General features: G+C 44.3%; 1 protein-coding gene across 12 annotated transcripts in view; it reads left to right on the forward strand.

Moving 5' to 3' along the window:
• The window catches only part of LOC119176042 (uncharacterized), a 475,621-nt gene that overhangs the window by 420,044 nt on the left and 34,614 nt on the right, over positions 1–20,963 (forward strand). For 8 of the 12 annotated variants that reach the window (XM_075881071.1, XM_075881082.1, XM_075881076.1 and 5 more), the window contains one exon: positions 6,407–6,573. The exons of 1 other annotated variant lie outside the window; for it this stretch is intronic. In XM_075881071.1, the coding sequence (XP_075737186.1) occupies positions 6,407–6,573 (167 nt within the window). Of the gene's footprint in view, positions 1–3,901; positions 3,932–6,406; positions 6,574–8,891; positions 8,975–20,963 lie in introns of those variants that run through there. 3 more of the 12 variants (XM_075881074.1, XM_075881077.1, XM_075881083.1) reach the window with 3 other exon arrangements.

Below are 20,963 nucleotides of genomic sequence, written 5' to 3' on the forward strand. Positions count from 1 at the left end.
TGAAGCAGAAAAGGTTTATGGGAATCGTAAACTACTTGATGGAATTTGACTCGAACATGTCAGAAATGGCCCATCCCATCAGCGCTATTCTAAATGCGGTTTCGGCGGATGTCTCATATTTTGTGTTAAGTGCTGTTCTGCAACAGTAGACAAAAGTTCGGGTCCACAGACCTGTTGCATACGCCTCTTATAGTCTGTCAGAAACAAAAAGAAGTATGAGCAAATTAAGAAAGGTCTTGCTACGAGAAGTTCTTGCATACAACGTTAAAATTGCAGTTGCCAATCTTCCGGGAATTGAGAAGGAACTTGATGGCTGTGCCTTCCTCCAAAGAATGGGGCTTTAAGCACGTAACATAAAGCCCCAGTTTTTCTCAAAGCAATAGTTTCATTGAGGTGGCTGTGTGGATCGTAAATAGAGACTGTAGAAAGTGTGAGACAGCTATGGTGCTGTTCAGGCTTGATCGTAAATAGAGACTGTAGAAAGTGTGAGACAGCTATGGTGCTGTTCAGGCTTACAGAACCACACCACTTGCGAATGGTTTCAGTCCTGCGACATTGTTAATGCAACGATGTCTGAGAATGCTTCTCCCGCTGTTGTATGTTGTTCGCTGAAATCCACCATGGTAGACAAGCAAGTGCTTCAGGCTTAGGAACAGCAGGGTCCAATAGAGCAAAATAATAATAATCACAAAAGGCACAGAGCTTGAATCCTTAGAGGTTTCGAGCCAGGGGAGACAGTAAAAGAATAATATTACCAATAGGCACGGAGCTCAAATCATTCGAGATTTAGAGCCAGAGGAGACAGTTTGAATAAAGAACCAGAACAAGACTTGAACGCTACTTCGTCGGTGGGGTCTCTGATGTCTTATGTTGTAGAGACATACCAACCAAAAAGGAACATATTTCACTTAGCCCCACGAGCTGAAATGGAGGAACACCCACTGTGCGAGTCAACGCCCAGTACAAACCCACACGCCTCATCATACATGAACAGTCATAAAGCGGGAGATGTGCCTGGTCAAAAGGACAAAATGCAACCAGAAACAGGCGAACTTGAAGATTACTCGTTTTCCCTTCATAGGGCTGCAAGACACATAGTCATGACTGTCGACTATGTAGGGGGCTTTGGGGGGGGTGGAGATATGCTGTGTGTGTTGGCTGCTAGATGCACCAGAAACCTGAGCCGACGGCATAGAGCTGGCGACGGCATGCAGGCCTGGCCCTCCCGACGAAAGACTTATGAGGGCGTAAGTCCAGGAGGGGAAGTTTAAAATAAATACTCTTAGACAATGCCATACATGTCGGTTGTAGGTTTTTCGGTCTCTGTGAGCACTACAACTCTATACAAGAGAAGAAGCAGCGCTGTTGTAATCCTTTTTTCTTCTTGTGTTATATCAAAGGTTTTATGCTAGTTTTTCACCTGTTTCATCAGTTAAAAGAACCAGCACAGGCCTGACCCTGAGCAAACCTCATCCTTGAGTGCAGGAATTCATAAGTAGGAACTCTCACAATCTTCGCACAACTTTTCAGCTGCTATTGTTTGGCAGGACCGCAAAAGCGCGTTCACGCTCAGGCCAAGGATCGTTTCAGTATCAAACAATGTGTGAAATGTGCCACCTCATTTTATACATATGCTTGCTTTTCGCTGCTTCCTGTGCATGTCACTGCGCAAAACGGGAGTTATGCGCTCACGTGTTCCCTTCAACAGTGGACCGACCTGCTCACTACAAATCCCTAGATTTCAAAACAACAACTAACTACAGTTCAAGTCAAGTTCAGTACTTTAGCCCCTAATTAGACTAGCCAAGATGGCCTCTGTCTTGCTTCTCTCCTACAGTCACGCACTCGTTGAACGTTCGTCTTACTATTCAGACGTTGGCTTTCTGGTGACGTAGCCTCGTTGTCTGGTTGCTGCGTATCAGCATCCGCCTCATGATCCGCTTGTCTCCATTGCTTGTAATCTGATTTAAGACATCAGGGTCTGCCCAGGCGGCGCTGCGAAAAAACTGTCACGAGTGCTCTAATCGCTGCCCTGTCCATAACTGGGTAATGCAGAGGGAGCCACCTGGAAGCGTTTGTGCTTAGGCCACTATAAACCTCCCCCCTTCCCCCCTTTTTTTTCATTGGTGTTGAGGCATGCTGTTTCCTGAAAATTATGGACCTGGAAAGCTTTTACCATCAATCTACCCTCGCTTCAAAAAATTACGCAAACTGCAGGTACAGTGCAAAAAATGCTTATTTCAACGAGCTACAACTCGCATGTGCAAGCGAGCATAGCATGACATCGAGTTTTAGGCAAGCACTTATTTGTAATGGCCCATTTGCAGTGCTCACGTCATTCTGTTTCGTACAACAGCTACGGAAATCTATAAAACTGAAGCCCTTTACGTCCATGGCAATTCACAATGTAATAGTAGTGTCAACTCAGGCCTTTCTTCTTAGTGTGCAGACCTGTTGCGCCTGCTTTAGTTTTTACCGTCGTTCTGATCAGTGGTCCAACAAGCACTTCATGGTGGTTCTGCTACATGTCCGAATTGCGGAGAGAAATTCGTAGCTCTTTTTCTAAGTGTTCAATGCATAAACACACTTAATATTTAGTTATTTCGCACAGGCTAGGGGCACCTGGTAGCACAGCAAACTGTTTAAAAGGGTTGGACTTTGCACTACGTAAACCGGCTCCGACAGGTAGCGCGAGTGTTTTCAAAACTGAGTCTGAAGTTTTGTGACAGGTTAGGCCTAACTGTGTCTTCAGCATTTCTTCGCCTGGCCAAACCGTCAATATGGCACTCCGGTGACTGTCAAGTGGGTGGCAGTCGTCTTGTTAAGAAAGTGAAGAGCGACAGGTGTAGGGTGCAGTCGTCCTGTTGAGAAAGTGAAGGGTGACAGGTGTCTATAGAACTGCTGTTACGAGGTGCTGCAGGTTCGGAGAGCGTCTCTCAGTAACTACCTAGGTCGACAGCTACTTTCTGGCACCCTCGTTCTGCTACCTCCAGATCCGGGTTAATGACGCTTTCGCCAAGAGAGAGTGAAGCTGACTTCTTTGACCTTTTTTCGTTCAGCTCCGCACAGGACAATGCTCGCTTTTCCTAAGGAGGTTTCACATCACAGCTCGGGTTGGCACCATGGGCCTTTTTATCACCAATTGTGTGCACGAGCGTGGCAGGGACTCGTGCCTTCAGAACTTTTTATCGTTCGTGAGGTCTCAAATCGGAGATCGCCATGCTCTTGGAACACGGACGCAGTCGACACAGTTGGAACAAACCAAAACAACACACATTTATTTAACTGTTTTATAAATGACAATATCATCAGCTGAATTATTATAACATCAATTGTGATCCACATGCTAAACAATCTTACACAATATTACACAACGTTCAACAACATGACAAACAAGGCAATGTTTTTAACGCCTGACTCACCACAAGGGCCTCCGCCAGACGGCCTGCGGTGTCGTGCACCGGGGTCTCGCTGCAAGAGACAACCATTCATGCCAAACGCCACCAGCCATAAAGGCCCGTTTCTTCCTCGTGCGCCACCACCTAGGCTTGCTGCTAGGCGTCACCGCCGGCACTATGTTCTAACCATGATGATGATGGTGGTGATAACAAACGCCCGCGAGCACCTCGCCACCTCGGTAATTGTTACCCCTAATTGCAGCTTATGTGTGAGACACGTGTGCCATAAGGTATAAACAACTTCACAAGGGTTGTTAGAACCCCCACACGTGTGGCACATGCCTCGTGCTCCTTACCGATCACACATGCTCAGCAACTGCCATGGTGCTGGGAGAAACAAGTCATCTCAAATTTTTCACCTTTACAGCATACTCAGGTGTGGTATGCATGTTTGTAAAGTAGTTATGAATACTTGATTATACAAATGGACGTTATTGTTGCAGAAAACCTAGGGCAAGAAGAGCCAGTCACAAGTATGTGTCTTCAATTCTTCTGCATCTTCGGTCTATGTTTCCTATTGTTCGATATTAGCTCATGTGCTTGGCTAGAAGCCAGCTGTTGTCATAATACGTTTACTCTGAAAATTTTATATTATCCTACTACTGCATAGACTGTTCATAATGTACATGTCGCCGACTTCACGAATACCCGTATTAGAGCCGAAACAACTTTCTTCATAGGCTACACTAGTGCAAAGCATGTTAAGCATGCAGTCACTTATGTCTGAGAATCTTGGTGTGCGATGTGGTGTGCATTGAAATGTCCAAAAATTAACATCTATAGACCTGCATTGCCAATGAACTGAATGCGAGAAAAAAACACACACAAAAAGAAAAAACGCCTTCGTCTAAATTCACCAACTACGTTTCAGGCTACCTCGAATATGTGCATTATCACAACTGAAATTTTGTGCGCTAAACGGTACTGATCGTTTGATTTCATGGGCTCGCTTCTCATATCTAAGACGTGTCAATCGAATCCCAAACCACTATTTGAGTTTTACAAGCACCACCCAAGCCCCATTTACTTCAAGTAGAGCCACTGAACAGAGGTACAGTCGAACATGGATATATTGTACTCGAAGGAGATCTCAATGTAGTTCGATATATAAAAAATTCGATATAAAAAAATTGAGGCCCCACGAGCTTATCTGTAGAGGATTATCACCACAATAGGTGCATTCAAGAATGACAACTAATTCTACACACACTCCGCAACAGAATGTTTTATTTGCGTGAAAAATCATCGCTAACCTTTGCCTGCTTCTTCGTTTTGGAAATGTTCAAAACGCTAGTCTCGATCATATATTCTTCGTGTGCGCTTCTAAAAACTAAACATAGAGTGCCTTTTCTACATTCCCGTGGGCAGAAGTGCACCGCCTTTGCTGTGATATCTGCCTTAGTTTCCACAAGGTTATGCAGTGCTTTGTGGTGTCCCGAAGTCATCCGCAATGGGCGAACATTTTCCGCCCGCCTCAACACGCTGAATAGCCTTCAACTTCGTTGTAATTTTCAAGGGTTTTGCGCTTGTCAACACTGGCCATAGCTATACGAGAAGTCAACGTTTCAAGTCCGCAGCGGCTTTGCACACCACGCATGCAAAAGAGAAATGCTGCAGATGCGGTGGTACGTAGGCGACGCGATAGCTCGAGAGGAGCAAAGTGCTTGCGAGGCGATGGATACCTGCGAGGGCAATAGCAAAAAGCGTGAGCTGTGATTGGCTGATGAAGCCTTGCGAAGGAGGAACAAAAAGTAATAGGGGAAAGGAGGAGGAGGTTGGCTCCTTCGTTCCCGCTCTCTGAGCCGACACCTGAGTATGCGGAGAATGCATGAGAAAGAGAAAAAAAAGAAGCCGTTTCGCAAATTGGAGATTGTGCAGTTCGAGCCCTCTCACCCTTACCTTTTTCGAGCGTTTCATCCACCTCTCGCGTGGAGCCGTGAGGATCGCGAGGGAGAGAGGGGGCAAGTGCTGAAGTGTGCCTTCCAGCTCACGCGGGGTTTGATATATCTGAAGACAGGAAAAAATACCGCTCGATATCAAAGTGTGAATTTCCATACTTTTACAAACGAACTTCAAGGGGATAACTTGCGAGTTCGATATACTCGAACATTCGGGATATGTGGGTTCGATATAACCGTGTTCAACTTACATTGATTCCGGTCAAAACCACACCTTTGATTGCCTGCGACCGCCACCAAAAAGCATGAACAGTGATTAAAGCCTAGCCTACGGTCCGTCATGTGTCGGGAAGCTTGTACAAGACAACATGAAGATTAGGCGTCAAAAAGATGGCACTCAAGCACTGATCCAAGAGCAGCGTGCATGACACAATGTTTATGTTTGCGGCCAGGAAATAGATGGCGACAAAAGTCTTCTGAGCTTGTGCAATTCTGATATTGGCAGCAATGGCGAAAGCATGCGTTGGAAAACTGAACGCTTTAATGAGGTAGCAAACGTGATAACGACGATGCTTTTCCTAACAAGAAACTCAATTGGCATTTGACAAGGACGTGATGGCACGTTTCATGCGTAGGGCATGCAGCCGTCTAACGATAGGAGCCACGCCAGCGCGATGTGCAAATGTACTCTGAAACAAAGGCAACTGCCCTTTCCCACTACGTGACCCGTGAAGCTGGTGCAGTGCTGCCACTGTCTTTTTTCTTATTTTCTTCTCGCTTCAATTAATGTACGAGGGGGTCAAAATACAATCGTATTGATACAGGACAGAACTACTGATCATGCCCAAGTTCAAGGTGCACTTATTATGCGTGTAAATAAAAAAAATTGATATCTTTCTACCAAAGTGGCAGTGCACCTACTATGCAAGTAAAAACGGTAGAGCCTACTTCTGGGCAGTTGTATGAGCTGGAAAGCAAAAGTACAAGATTATTCCTTCGGTCTCTGTGAGCTCCACCTGTAAAATCAGATGAACCTGATGTTTCTTTCAGGAGAATGTTGATCCCTCTGATCTCCAAGATAAAGTTTTGGACTTTGATGAAGACAAGCGCTACCCTCAGTACATCCCCAAGAAAGGTGCATTTTACCAGCATGATGACCGAGTGGTAGGAGATGAAGATTCATCTGAGGTACCAGAAGAAAAAACTGAAGATGACACGTGAGTGCCACATGTTTGACGGGTTATTTTTTGCATGATCCTTTTATTGCTTATTCTGCAAGCCCTTAAAAGCAAGTCCTTGAAAGCTTTCTCTGTGTAATCAGTTGTGGGTGGAATTGCTGCCTTATCTTTCTTAACACACATTGCTGGGCTAGTCGGTTGGGGTTCATCATTCATAGGGATATAAAGCATCACAACAAGGACACCAAAAGAGAGACACACACACATTGCTAGCTTGCAACTAATGTTTTATTTGCAATCACATATGCTATTTGAACATTAAGTTTTAATAATTTACTGTTATTGTATAAATAGCTATACCTATATGAATCAGGTCATATCTAAGGGTGGACTCCGCTACAATGGTCTAGTGGCTAAAGTATTCTGCTGCATTTCCAATGCAGGCACAAATGTTGTAGGCCCGTGTGCTCAGATTTGGGTGCACGTTAAAGAACCTCAGGTGGTCAAAATTTCCGGGGCCCTCCACTACGGCGTCTTTCATAATCATATGGTGGTTTTGGAATGTTAAACCCAACCTATCAATCAATCAATATTCAAGGGTGAAAGTGCTACGCTAATTGCACCATAATGCGCCAATCTGACCTACCGTGCCAAGCCACACCTAAACGGCTATTTGCACGTGCAATGGCAAATTTAGTTGAGAGTTTTCGCATTGACCGAGCTACGCGCGTCAGCTACACAAAGAACCCAATGGTGTCCATATCAAACGTCGTATTTCAGATCAGCATAAATTTTGCGCCACCTGAACATAATGCATGGTTCTTGTTAAGTTGGAGCTTGCGTGCATACCTCATTATGCTACTCTGCATATATTTTAACAGCGAAGCTGTCAGGTAATTTTTAAAGACGGCAGTGGGGCTGCAAAATACTCGCTGCACCATTGCTGAACAACTGCGAGCGCGTGCTGTGCTCGGCAGTTGCTCAGCAACGGTGCGGCGAGTTTTTTTTTTTGCAATATAAGCTGAAAAAAAATCTGTGCCACCGGTGAATTTTTAATGTTGTAGTGGTCATAGCGCACGCTCCTTTCTATTCTAGTTACTGCACCATTACGCGTGTAACTCTGCCTTGAGCCAATCGCACCCGAATGACTGGGGACCATCTAGATAATCTTAGAACCTTTCAATGAGATTACACGGCCTCTAGGAATAACGCTGGAATCTTCGATGGCACATGTGTAAATGCTGATACAACGGCCGATGCTCGAAGTTCACTGCTACCAGTCTGCAGCGTGTATTGCTTGTAGAGTGACATTCCGTTTTCCTGGCACAGGTTGGCCTAAATAAAAAGTTAATTCATGAAAACAGCGCCTTCCTTGACATTACAACCTCGTGACAATGGGAAAGCTGACAGCTAACTCTTTTGGATCCGACATTTCGACACTGATAACTACAAGATGCTGGTGTAAGAGAAAATAAGTACGTACACTCCAAGGAGAAATGATCTTCTCGCACAATCTCTTCCCGTTGAGAGCACACCAACATAGAAGAGTTTGCAAGCTGGACGCTGATGCTTGTCAATATCGCGCACGCCAGCTATTGCCAGAGTGCCTCAATTCACGAGCAGAGGTAAACGAGCGCATCGAGGCATTCTAGCTATCGCAACTACGTCTTTAGATAGAATCATTGTTCACGGCTGCTGCTCATCGAGCAACCCTCTGTTTCCCCCATGTCTTTTCATGCTTGTTGAAGATGGGCAGCGTGTTTCGTCTCTGTTCGAGCATTTGATGACAGTTTTAACACGCGGTGGTATGCTGACGCGTGCACCCTTTAAGAGGCGTAGATAGGCCATCTCGTTTAATCTCTGCTTGAGTAGCACTTATGACCTCAACTTGCACAATTTTACCTGCGGGTCCAACTCACGGTGCATGAGGAGTGGTACCAACTTGTAGTTTACGCAAAACATGGCGGCAACGGCAAAAACCCGTCGAGTGTCTATACAATTCCTAACGTAATAAAAAAAATTCACTTAATTGTCTAGCAATAGCAGGGCGAACGCATCTCAAATTCCTCGTGATTCATGTGTCGGCTGTCGCACTTTAATGACTGGAACATAAGTTTTTTACATTTGTATAGAGCCCTATTGGTTTACTATTAAGATAACTTTGTTATATAGTAGCTCATCTCTAGTCTTGATTTGCTGTTCATTCCCCACAGGGGCATCTGCGGAAGCAGGCATTTGGTGTGTAGGAACACCACGGACCCGAGCTAGCGGGGGGTTTCGAACTCTCCCACGCCTAGCCTGGGGCATGGCTTTGCCGCGTCCGTGTATAGGGGGATCCGTGTGATTTAATCTTTCAGGCCCCCCGGCAGAGGCAACACACCCTTTTGGCCCAAGCTTCACGTAGACAGCATCCCTGAGCTGACCCACCCACGGGAAACCGGTAGTCGCCTTTTCCCATCTCTCTCTTCCTACATCTCCGTCTTTTTTCTCTTTCAATCTTTCCTGTCGTCTCCTCATTTCTGTTTACTTCCATCTTCCAGGTGGCAAGGGTTAACCTTGTGTATGTGCCTTGTCTTGGTCACATAATATTGGGTTATAGTGGCTTTGGGCTTTGTACAGCTGGTGCTGGCATGCCTTTTTATCATTGTACTGCTGCGTCCCTATGTAGGGCTCAGTTGTGGGCAGCTGGCATGGCTGCCTATTTTATATATATTTTATGGCCTCTGTTCTATTGCCCAAACTGTCTGATTGCCCTCCCTTTAACAGAGTGTGCACCAAAGGAATGCTGAATGTCTTCCTAAAACACAGAGAAATCTTTCCGCACTTCCATGTGATTGACTGTGAAACACAAAACAACTCAAGAAAAATCGCTTCATTTCAAAAATCAAAATGCCTCAACAATACCCTCGGTACACGTTATCAGGCTAGTGGCAACCTTCTCGCAGTACAAAGCAAGGCGCAGTACGAAAATCTCTCAAAACTCACCTCTTTCGGAACCACACCTGTATCTGTCACAGAAGCCATTTTTCTGCAGAAGAAGCCATTTTTCATTGAATCTCAGAACCCTCCTGTAACCGATCGTGCCCTGAAAAGGCTTCGCATCGATGCGTCCTCTTTGTTTTTCTCCCAAAACCCTAAAAGTTTCCCAAGATACCATGTTCTTCAGTGTGAAGAAATATCAACTAAAGCCAGAGCAATATCACCTTTTTTCGTGGCCAAGTGCTTAAAAGACACCTTTGGGACCGGCTATTAAGGCACAAAGATGGCAAGTGAGGACAGTTTCCTCGAAATAAAAGACAAAGAACAGTAAACAAACTTTCACACCTCGTAGCATTTGGAAATATCCCTGTATCAATTACTACACATGGTACTCTGAACACCGTGAAGGGCATAGCGTCCGATCAAGACCTTATGGCAATAAGCAAAGATGAACTTTTTGACGGATGGAAAGACCAAGGCATAACACATGCACAGCGCATAAAAATCAGACGCAACAACACTGAAACCGCAACAAAGCACCTAATACTTACTTTCAATTCAAGCATTCTACCCCAGACACTCAAAACCGGCTACGTAAAACTTTGTGTGCGTCCGTACGTTCCTAATCCGAGACGTTGCTTTATATCCCAGTGACTCGGACATGCATCTCAGACCTGCCGAGGTCAGCTTACTTGTGGTAAATGCGGCATAACTGGTCACGGTACTGATGAGTGCAAATATGATGAGGTTCACTGTGCAAACTGCAAAGGCAGCCATGCCGCATACTCCAGAGCGTGCCAAGCCTGGAAAAGAGAAAAAGAAATTATCACCATAAAAGTTAACGAAGCACGACAGCGAGTCTCATCTTCTTTCGCACTGAGAACTTCCTTCGCTGAAGTGGTGCATCGAGGGGTGGCACCACAATGGTCCTTGGCGGCTACCTGTACGTCTAGCGTGCCCAGGTCAAAGCCACCTGCCCCTCTGGTGGGAGCAGCCAGCGCTGCCGCGCCCACAGCCAACCAGTCTAACTGGTGGCCCCTTCAAGCCCTGGCAGCAGTCACAGCAATGAGGACACCAAGGAGGCCCCAACAACCTCCTCCCCGGTAGTGGCATAGACTTTGTCAACTGCGGCGTAGTCTAAGCGACACTTAGATCGCTCTTTGGACAGTGCCTCACAGGAGGCTATGAACACCACTTCTATCCAAATGGCGCCAGTTGGGCCAAAGGAGCGGCGACCTCTTGTCGACCGCTTCAAAAAAGACAAAACTCTAATTACAGGGCCTCACAAAGGCCCTGTAAAATTAACCAATCTCAATCATTTCTACACACAGCACTTTTTTTTAATTCATAATGGATAAAATCATTTAGTTAAATGTTAGTGCACTACTCAGAAAGCTAGGTGATGTACAAGAACTTTTCAGTAAGTTCAACCCAAAAGTTCTGTGTGTGCAAGAAACACACCTAACTCCTAAATACAGGAACTTTCTCTGCTAATAGCTACTTTCTGGAAGGGCCGCGAAGATGCTGCCGTATCATCATGATAGCTGGTAAAGTGTGGCATGCCAGCAGATGAAGCTCCTGACAGCCCTTGAGGAAGTGGCCATTCGAGCTGTACTTTTTAACAAACTCATCACCTTTTGCTCTCTGTATATAGCACCTCACCATCAGCTTAAAAGCGTGATTGGAATCATTATTAGATGAACTCCCAGAACACTTTTTGATTTTAGGTGACTTTAACGCACACAATTCCCTGTGGGGTGACGCTCGCGTCCGCTGCAATGTGCTGTGACGCTCGAGGACGTCTCATTGAAGAGCTTCTTTATTCTTCTAGGTTATGTTCCTTAAATACAAAAGAGCCTACGTATTTTAGCCTCGCAAACAATTCATACTCCTTGATAGATCTTAGCATTTCATCACCATCACTTTTAGCCAATTTCGAATGGAATCTTCTCAAAAGCCTTTGTGGGAGTGACCGCTTCCTGATCATTTTGAGCGTGCCAAAGAAAGGCCAACTATCTTCGCAGGTTCCAAGGTGGAAGCTTGACTCAGTTGATTGGGAACAGTACCAAGCTCTTACCCACATGACATGGACTGAGTTGTCTTCTCTGACCATAGATGACGCTGTCGCGTGTTTTACAGCTTTTATTCTTGATGCCGCATCTACGTGCATTATTCAAACGAGCGAAATGAGTTCTAAACGGCGAGTCTCATGGTGGAATGATGCCTGTAGGAAAGCTCGAATGAATCAGAACAAAGCGTGCGCATCGCTCTGTGATGTTCCAACAGTAGAAAACCTGGAAAATTTTAAGCAGGTCAAGTCGAAGGCAAGGAGAACATGCAGACAAACCAGACGAGAGAGCTGGACAAAGTTTATTACGAGCATCAATTCGTACACAGATGAAAAAAAAGTGTGGAACGAAGTCCAGAAAATTAAAGGCCAACAAACATATTTTTTCCCATTAGTAAATACCCTCGGAGAAAGCTTGGAGCACCAAGCCAACTTTCTTGGTTAACAATTCGAAAATATATCGAGCTCTTCACACTACTCTGACGCATTCTAAAAATACAAAGCACAGGTGGAACAACAAAACCTAGATAGGAAATTTTAAAAAATCGAGGCTTATAATGAGCCATTCTGCTTAGCAGAATTGCAAAGAGCACTGAACTTAGCAGAATTGCAAAGAGCACTGAACTGTTGCAACACATCTTGCCCAGGTCCTGACACCATAATGTATAAGATGCTGAAGCAACTACTCTCCGAAGCACAAAAAACTCTCTTTTCCCTTTACAATCTTATCTGGTTTTCTGGTGTGATCCCCTCTTCTTGGAAGGAAGCTGTGATAATTCCGATTTTGGAGCAGGGTAAGGATCTGTCATCTGCATCAAATTACAGGCCTATAGCATTAACCAGTTGCATCTGTAAAGTTTTTGAAAAAATGATTATTGCCGCCTACTCAACTTTCTAGAATCAAACAAACTGCTAGACCCATCCAGTGCGGGTTTAGAGAAGGCCGATGCACCACCGATCATCTCGTACGAAGTGAGACATGCATACGTGAAGCCTTTGTCCATAGCCAGCTTTTTCTATCTGTATTTCTTGACATGGAAAAGGCCTATGATACAGCGTGGAGGTTTGGGATATTGAGAGACCTCTCACATATAGGTATACGTGGTAATATGTTCAATATCATCGAAAGTTACGTGTACGATCACATATTTCGAGTTCGAGTGGGCAATGTCTTGTCCCGAACATTTGTACAGAAAACCGGAGTACCACAGGGTGCGGTACTGAGCTGCACACTCTTTATTATTAAAATGAACTCTCTCCATCAGTACATCCCCCATAACATATTCTACTTCACATATGTTGATGACATCCAGATAGCTTTTCAATCGTGTTCCCTCGGCCTTTGTGAGCGACAGGTCTAGCTTGCTTTAAACAAAGTGTCCAAATGGGTTGATGAAAATGGGTTCAAAGTCAACCCACAAAAAAGCACATGTGTCCTGTTCACACGGAAAAGAGGCTTACGTCCTGATCCTCAGATTGTCATGAAAGGCGAACGCCTACCCGTAAGCACAGAACATAAGTTCCTAGGTATAATCTTGGATGCAAAACTAACATTCATATAACACATCAAAGGCCTTAAAAATAAATGCACGAAAACAATGAATATCCTGAAGTTACGTTCGCTCACATCCCGGGGTAGCGACAGAGAGTGTCTCATAAATATGTACAAAAGCGTGGTACCTTCACGTCATGACTATGGGGCAATAGTACATAATTCAGCCTGGCCAATCACATTGAAGATTCTAGATCCTGTACATCATCTGGGCATCCGACTCTCTACAGGTGACTATCGAACGAGCCCTGAAGAGAGCCTTTACGCTGAGTCGAATGAGTTGTCACTCTACCTGCAGAGGTCATACATGTCTTTTATCTATTACCTGAAAATGAATGGCGATAAGGTACACCCTACTCATTCCATACTTAGTGATCTGTCTAGTTCTGCACTTTTTGAAAAACGCCCCTTTATGAGGCAGCCTTACTCACTTCGCGTGAGGGGCCTAGCCGAGATAATAGGTGTGCTGCTTTTTGAACAGTAAATCATGGCTCCTGCTGCACACCTACCGCCGTGCCAGTGGCAGGTGATAGAATGTGATGTATTCTTTGTGGACGTGACAAAGCATGCACCTATTGCACATATACACACATACTTCATGAAACTTAAACACAAATACGCTTGCCCTGAATTTTTTACAGATGCCTCAGAGTCTCTCACTTCTGTGTCCTATGCAGCTTTTGGGCCATCCTTTTCAGCTTTCGGTATTCTGAGCCCACAAACAAGCATTTTCACGGCAGAAGCTCGTGCGCTATCTGTGGCTGCGAGACATATTAAGGAATTAAAACTAGAACGCACGGTTATATACACGGACTCTTTGAGTGTTGTAACAGCTATGAAAACAATGAAAAAACATAAAAATCCTGTGCTTGTATCGCTTTACTCGCTTTTATGTACGATCTACGCACTGAAATGGCATGTTGTGGTGTGCTGGGTGCCAGGGCACCGCGAGATTGCTGGAAACGTGGCCGCGGATCGGCTAGCTGTATCTGCGCACGATAACGCTGCCACCAACCTATCTTTGACTGTCCCTGCACTTGGCATGAAGCACTTCCGAAAAACAAAGCCTCAGAGCATATTGGCTAGGCCTATGGGATAGCCAGACTGAAAATAAACTACATATTATTAAACCCAAACTTAAAAATTGGCGGCCAGTATCTAAGTCACGCTACAGACAAGTAACACTTACCAGGCTACAAATAGGACACACACACAGCACACAATTATACCTTCTGTGGGGTGGTGAACAACCTAGATGTGTCAAATGTGGTGAAGCACTTAGTTTTCCACATCCTTGTCCAGTACAGCGAGTTGGATGCTATCAGAAAAAAACATTTTTTACTGCCGTATCGATAGCAGCTTCCACTGCACCCTTATATATTTATCGGTAGGGATGCTCTGTTTGAACAGAGATCATTGTTGGCATTTTTAAAAGAAGTACATAGTTTTAACACTACATTTCGTGGTGACCTGTAGCACGGCCTCCATTCGAAGATTGCTCTTGCAGTAGCCGCATAGACAGCACCCTGCCTCGCGGCTCTTGTGTTCAAGGGCACTGATGAGACAAATGTTCTAAATAATATCTCCGTCCCAAAGTTTTCCTTATTCTTTTACTATGAGTATTGCCATTAGTCTTTAGTTATTTATTTCACATAACTCACTTGGTTTTAATATATTATGTTTTATCCGCCTTAACGTGAGCAATTTCAGGCCTTTATACAGCCCTGTAGCATCATCTTAGTTGATATACTTCACATGTCATTGTTACATTGCAAATCAATGCCACTCTTCCATCTTTTTCCATGGCGCTCTTTGGCCAAGACATGGCCCTTGCGCCATTAAAACCTACATATCATCATCAAAGAGCCAACATACTTTAGCCTCGCCAACAAAACCTACTCATGCATAGACTTAGCATTGTGTCCCCATCGCTTCTACTCCTGCTTCAATAGAAAGTGATCAACAATCCTTTTGGAAATGACCACTTTCCGATCATTCTAAGTACACCAATAGACAAAGGTCTTCCACATGCTCCCAGATGGCAGACAGACAAAAAGTTCAGAAAAGCTACTTGCTTAAATTGGTCGGACATATGTCAATTAAGTATAGATGCAGCTGTAGACTTTTTGACAGCACTTTTTATTGATGCTGCAACAAAGTATATCCCACAAACTGGACAGTCTACCAGGCAATACGTCCCTTGATGAAACAGTGAGTGTCAGAATGCACGTAGAAAGCAAAATAAACCAGGAAAGCTGCTTCGAGACTCTCTGACAGCAGAAAACCTTACAAATTTTGAGACATAAAGTCCCAAGGCAGGAGGTTGCGCTTCCAGGCCAGAAGGGAAAGTTGGCACAACTTCATATCGGGCATCAATTCATATACACAGGAGGCTAGAGTATGGAACATTGTTAGAATAGCAGGAAGACAAGTACATTCACTTCCTCTCATTAACACACAAGGTGACAGCTTAGAAGATCAAGCACACTTCTTTGGCGCACACTTCGAACAATTTTCCAGCTCTTCGCACTACAGTGAAGCCTTCCAAAGATAAAAAACAAGAATTGAAAAGTACAAACCAGAACTCAAACCACCAAGCATACAACCTAGCTTTCAGCTTAGCCGAGCTCCAAACGTCACTAAACTTCTGCAGTCATTCCGCCACAGGTTCTCATGGTGTAGTGTAGGAAATGTTAGAAAACCTACCAATTGAAATGCAAAAAACCCTACTTTGCTTGTACAACGCTATCTGGTTTTCTGGCGCTATCCGTACTTCCTGGAAAGAGGCTATAATTATTCCCATTTCGAAAGAGGGAAAGGACCTTTCCTCAGTTTCGAGTTATAGGCCTATTGCACTTCCAAGCTGCTTGTGCAAACTTTTCAAAAAAATGATAAACTGCCAACTTGTACATGTCCTTGAAACAAACAATTCGCTCGACCCATTTCAGTGCGAATTTTGAGAGGGTAGATCCACCACCGACCACCTTGTTCATATGGAGGCACAGATCAGAGACGCTTTCGTCCACAGAAATATTTTTTCTCTGTGTTCCTCGATATCGAAAAGGCTTACGATACAACATGGCACTTTGGAATACTAAGAGACCTGTACCACCTTGGCGTGCATGGCAGAATGTTTACCATAATCCAAAGTTACTTGTCAAATCGGACATTCTCTGTCCGAGTGGACAGTGTTCTCTCCCAATCATTTGTCCAAAAAACAGGAGTTCCGCAAGGTGGTGTACTATCGCGCTCGATATGAGCTACATCACGCGAGAATGTGGCTGAGTGTGCCTGCAAGTTTGTACAGTAGCGCCGATGGTGACATTTTTTCAAGTTACCAGAAGAGAGTTTGGCTTATCCAGTAAATGTACATCACCCCCACATGCTTGCTTTCACCCTCACCCTTCTTTGTTTGAAAGAACCTTTTGCTCTTCGTTTTGCTTGCTGACTCTGTCTTTACTGAAAAAAAATTTTGAGCATAATGCAGTGACTTCACCGCCCACAAGACATGTTGTGCGAATCTTATCAAAGTTTGAGCGTTAACTTCGTGCAAGAATGGATGTGAAAGTACTGTTTTACTTGAGTACTTTCAGATTTTGTCATGCTTCTCTAGAAAATAAAGAGCCAGTGACGACTCGGGCTGTGCAGTATTTCAGTAATAAATTTTAGCTGAGCTGTGCTGTCAATCCCCAACGTGTTGTTATTACTACCGTTTTGGTGATCGCTAGCAGCATTTATTCTATGGGTGCGGCAGCTGTTACTTTGCTTGTTTCTGTAACTACGCTAATATTACACTTTATTAACACTAGTTATGAACATATACCACTGTCCAGTCAGTTCGCCAAGAAAAGGGGGAGGCAGGAAGCACTTTTTATGAATACGTCAACGTGAGAATATAATGACCGATTTAAGGCTGTGACTTTAAGAACACTTGTTTCAAATGGACATTTCACAATACCAGGTTCGATACCTAAGCCAATCGATTATATGTGTCTCATTAGGCACAACGCATAACTTGAAAATTTGCTGAAAAAAAAACGCGAAAATATACAATAACTTTATGACTGTAAGAAACAAGCTTGTGGAGAAAGTGTTCACGTATGAAATGCATCTACTTGGTATGCAAAGGTATTTAGGAAATATATCAAAGGGCTCAGTGCAATGCTTTTGTCATCCCCGAAAGATCCTTAACAGGACCTTTTCCGGACCAATTGTTGTCCTTAGAAAGCACTCGAAAAGACGTTTCCGGGGCAAACCAGCTTGTGTCGTCCTCAGTAAGTACTAAGGTCGATGAAAACTGTGCGAGGACGATTGTACCATATGAGGATGACCTCAGGACATCGAGTGTTGTCCGGGAAGAACTACCGAGTCGATGGCATTCTTGTCACCTTCCCTTCGCCAGGTCATTCAATCGCAAGTTGCCGAAGCATTGCCGCCAGCTCAGGTTCCACCAACTGTTACCGCACCGCTAATGTATGCAGCCGCAGTTGCTCGGCCACGTGCGCCAGCGTCTCCGGACATCTACGAAGCTACTCGCCACGTTTATTCGTCGACGCCACCTTCCCGCTCGCTGACCGTCCCGTCTCCGGCTGTATACCAAACAGGTCAGAACGTTTATATGATGCCGCCGCCTGCACAACCATTTACGGTACCTTATTCAGCGAACAGTGCCCCTACCGTCAGCCAATGGCGCACTCCGGATAATCGGCCGATATGTTTTTTATGTGGCATCCCAGGCCACATAGCTCATCACTGCCGTCATCGCAGCTTCCCTTCTCATAACATTGCAGAGGCCTCACATTACATGCGCACCATGCCCACTCAGCCGCGATATCCCGTTCCTGCCGATCCACCTCTAGACATACGTCCCGGTCGCCGACCATCGGCTCAAGCCGTTCACCTTCTCCTCGTCGTCGATCAATTTCTCCAATGTTACGACGCAACAACCCACCGCGAGAGGAAAACTGACGGGCGCAGTTCCGGAGGCAAGAACTGCGTTGGCAGCGAAAATTTCAAGACCTATCTGCTTTCCCCCGAACGAAATCGAACTCTATATTGATGGCATTAAGGTGCATGGACTTGTTGACACTGGAGCTGCCATATCTGTAATTAGCGAGAAACTGTGCCGAAACTTGAAGAAAGTGACCACGCAACTTACCGCCTATCTATGCAGACAGCTACGTCCCATCATATTCAGCCTTCAGCTTTGTGCACTGCACGAGTCATCATTCAAGGTGCGATGTAGGTCATCACATTTGTAGTTTTATTCCGTTCTTCGCCGTCGTTTTTCGCAACGGTCACGCTGCCATTTATGTGTGCGATCCCTCGGACAGCCCGTCATCCCTACTTCGTGTCAATACGGTGAACGACCGCAGAGATTCGGCCTAAGCCTGACTGGTCACGATCGAATGAAGAGCAAAAGCGGACTAGATAATTTATAATCTCTTCGCGCTGAGTAAATATTATCTTAAGGGGAGATGCGGGTCAAAAAACACGAGTTTTCTTTAAAATTACCGATTTTTTATTTTCGCCTGTTGTGATAAGATTAGTAACTCTACGGTTTTGAAAAAAAAAAAACATATCAAGACTTAATCAGAAATGCTTTAAATTTGCGTTTAAAGAGCACAAGGTGCCTGTTAAAAGGCCCAAAGTGTGCAGTCTTCGAGCACCTTGCTGCCGATAATGTGTTGCCGCTCGAAATTGTCGATCGATCGCATGAGGCAGAGTCGAGCCTCACTCTTCAAATAATGACAATTTCTCTCCCTGATGCGGTGGAATAAATAATAAAAAGAAGCATGCTTTTGCGCGTTTTTCGAGTGCCATGACTGGCTTATCACGTGGTATGGATCGGGAACATTTATTGGCTGCTGCGCGCCTGTATGTGCTGTAAAGCCTACTTGCGGAGTTCATGTCTTGTCGAGCAGCGTAGCTAAACAATGCTTTTCTAGTATATTTATCTCCGTTATGAATGAAAAAAGCATTGTTCGCGTGTGAAAGCTGCATTGGGGTCGCGCTCTGTAGGAATAGGCTACGAGCAGCTGGTCCGATTTGCAGCAGTTGTTGCCTTGTAAAAGTGAATGCATCAAAAGTCATGACCAGCCATCACCCCAAAAGTTTGTGATGCGGCAATGAATGATGTCAGTCCCAATCTCTCGAAGTCGAAGGAGCTCACAGTGAGGAAGCTTAGGTGGTATGACATTGCCAATATGCACGATGGCATGCGACATAAACGTGGCCGCAAAATGACATCGGCACTGTTGTGTCTTTCAACACTGGACTAAGTTAAGATTTCGCAATCCTGTCGAACTTCTTTCTAGCTTGCAATCGGCACAAAGCTCTGCCAGATGGAGTGGAAGACGTTTGACAAGCGTTTCATGACCCTGTCTGTGAGCGCAATGTCTGTGAGGAGTCGGCTCGAAAAAGCTGAGAAAGACAAACTCATGGTGCTGGCGTGTTTTAGAGACAGTAGCCACTACAAGAAGGACTGTTCTTTTTTATGTGCAAATTTTATCGAACTTATAGACATCTTTCATAAATGAACACTCAATTTCAACTTTAAAACTCGTTTTTACCAAAACCAAACTTTTGTCATTTTTTGCAATAAGTGCTTCCTTCTTCGGGTATTTCTAGTGATCGGATCTGCATTAAATTTTGCCCAAATTTTTTCTACAGTATGACAAATACAACTATCTTGTTTATATTTCAATATTTTAACTTATAATAAAAAGTTTAGGTAAACTTTTGCTATGGTAGGTGAAATATGGACTTTTCATGTCTATTATTTTTCATTCATATTACGTATTTTGTATGTGCTTTCTAATTGGTTATTTATTTAATTGAAACATTATTAACTATGAATGGCAAAAAAATCACGGAAGTTTAGGGATGAAAAGAAAGGACGTAAAAGGGTTAAGGTTCTCACTTAAAGTGAGCAACTTGCAAGAAAACTAATTATATATTTGAAATAAGCATAAAAAGATCCATAAACAGCTCAAGTTTCGTTGCTCTAGAATTAATAATATAAAAAAAGTGTCTTCGAGTACAGCAACTCCCTTTGAACACAGACAAGGAACATCGATCACATTCTACAATTAATGACATGTCAAGCCTTGCTGTGTTTGCGAAACAACCTTCTATGAGACAGCCGTACTCACTGTGTGTGAGGAGCCTAGCGAAGAAAACTGGCGAGCCACCTGAACACCATTTGATGGCTCCCGCAGTACGTCTGCCATCGTGGCAGTGGCAGGCGATAGATTGCGACATGTCTTTCTTGGAGGTTATGAAGCATGCACCAATTGCACATATTCAGACATATTTCCTAGAACTGCAATAGAAATACACATGTCCAGAGTACTTTACGGATGCCTCAAAGACAAACACTTCTGTCTCGTACGCAGCTGTTGGCCCATCCTTTTCGGAAGCCGACGTTCTGCACTTTGATTCACCCATTTTCACCAGCGAAGCTTATGCAATACTTGCGGCCGTTAAACACATTAAACAAATAAAACTACAAAAGGCAATAATATATACAGATTCCCTAAGCATAGTAAAAGCTCTGAAAAACTTTATAAAAAGCACAAAAACTCTGTCGTTGTGTCGCTTTATTCACTCTTATGCACAGTCTACTCCTCCAAGCAGCATGCTGTAGTCTGCTGGGTGCCAGGACACCGTGAAATACAAGGCAACGTTCTGGTGGACCAGCTAGCTGAATCCACCAACAAAACCGCTACGAATACATTAATACCAGTTCCAGCACTCGACTTCAAACCTTTTCTAAAATGAAAGCTCAGGGGTTATTGGCAGAGCACATGGGACACACACACAGTTAAT

Source organism: Rhipicephalus microplus, chromosome X (assembly GCF_043290135.1).
Source record: "Rhipicephalus microplus isolate Deutch F79 chromosome X, USDA_Rmic, whole genome shotgun sequence".
NCBI classification, from domain to species: domain Eukaryota; kingdom Metazoa; phylum Arthropoda; class Arachnida; order Ixodida; family Ixodidae; genus Rhipicephalus; species Rhipicephalus microplus.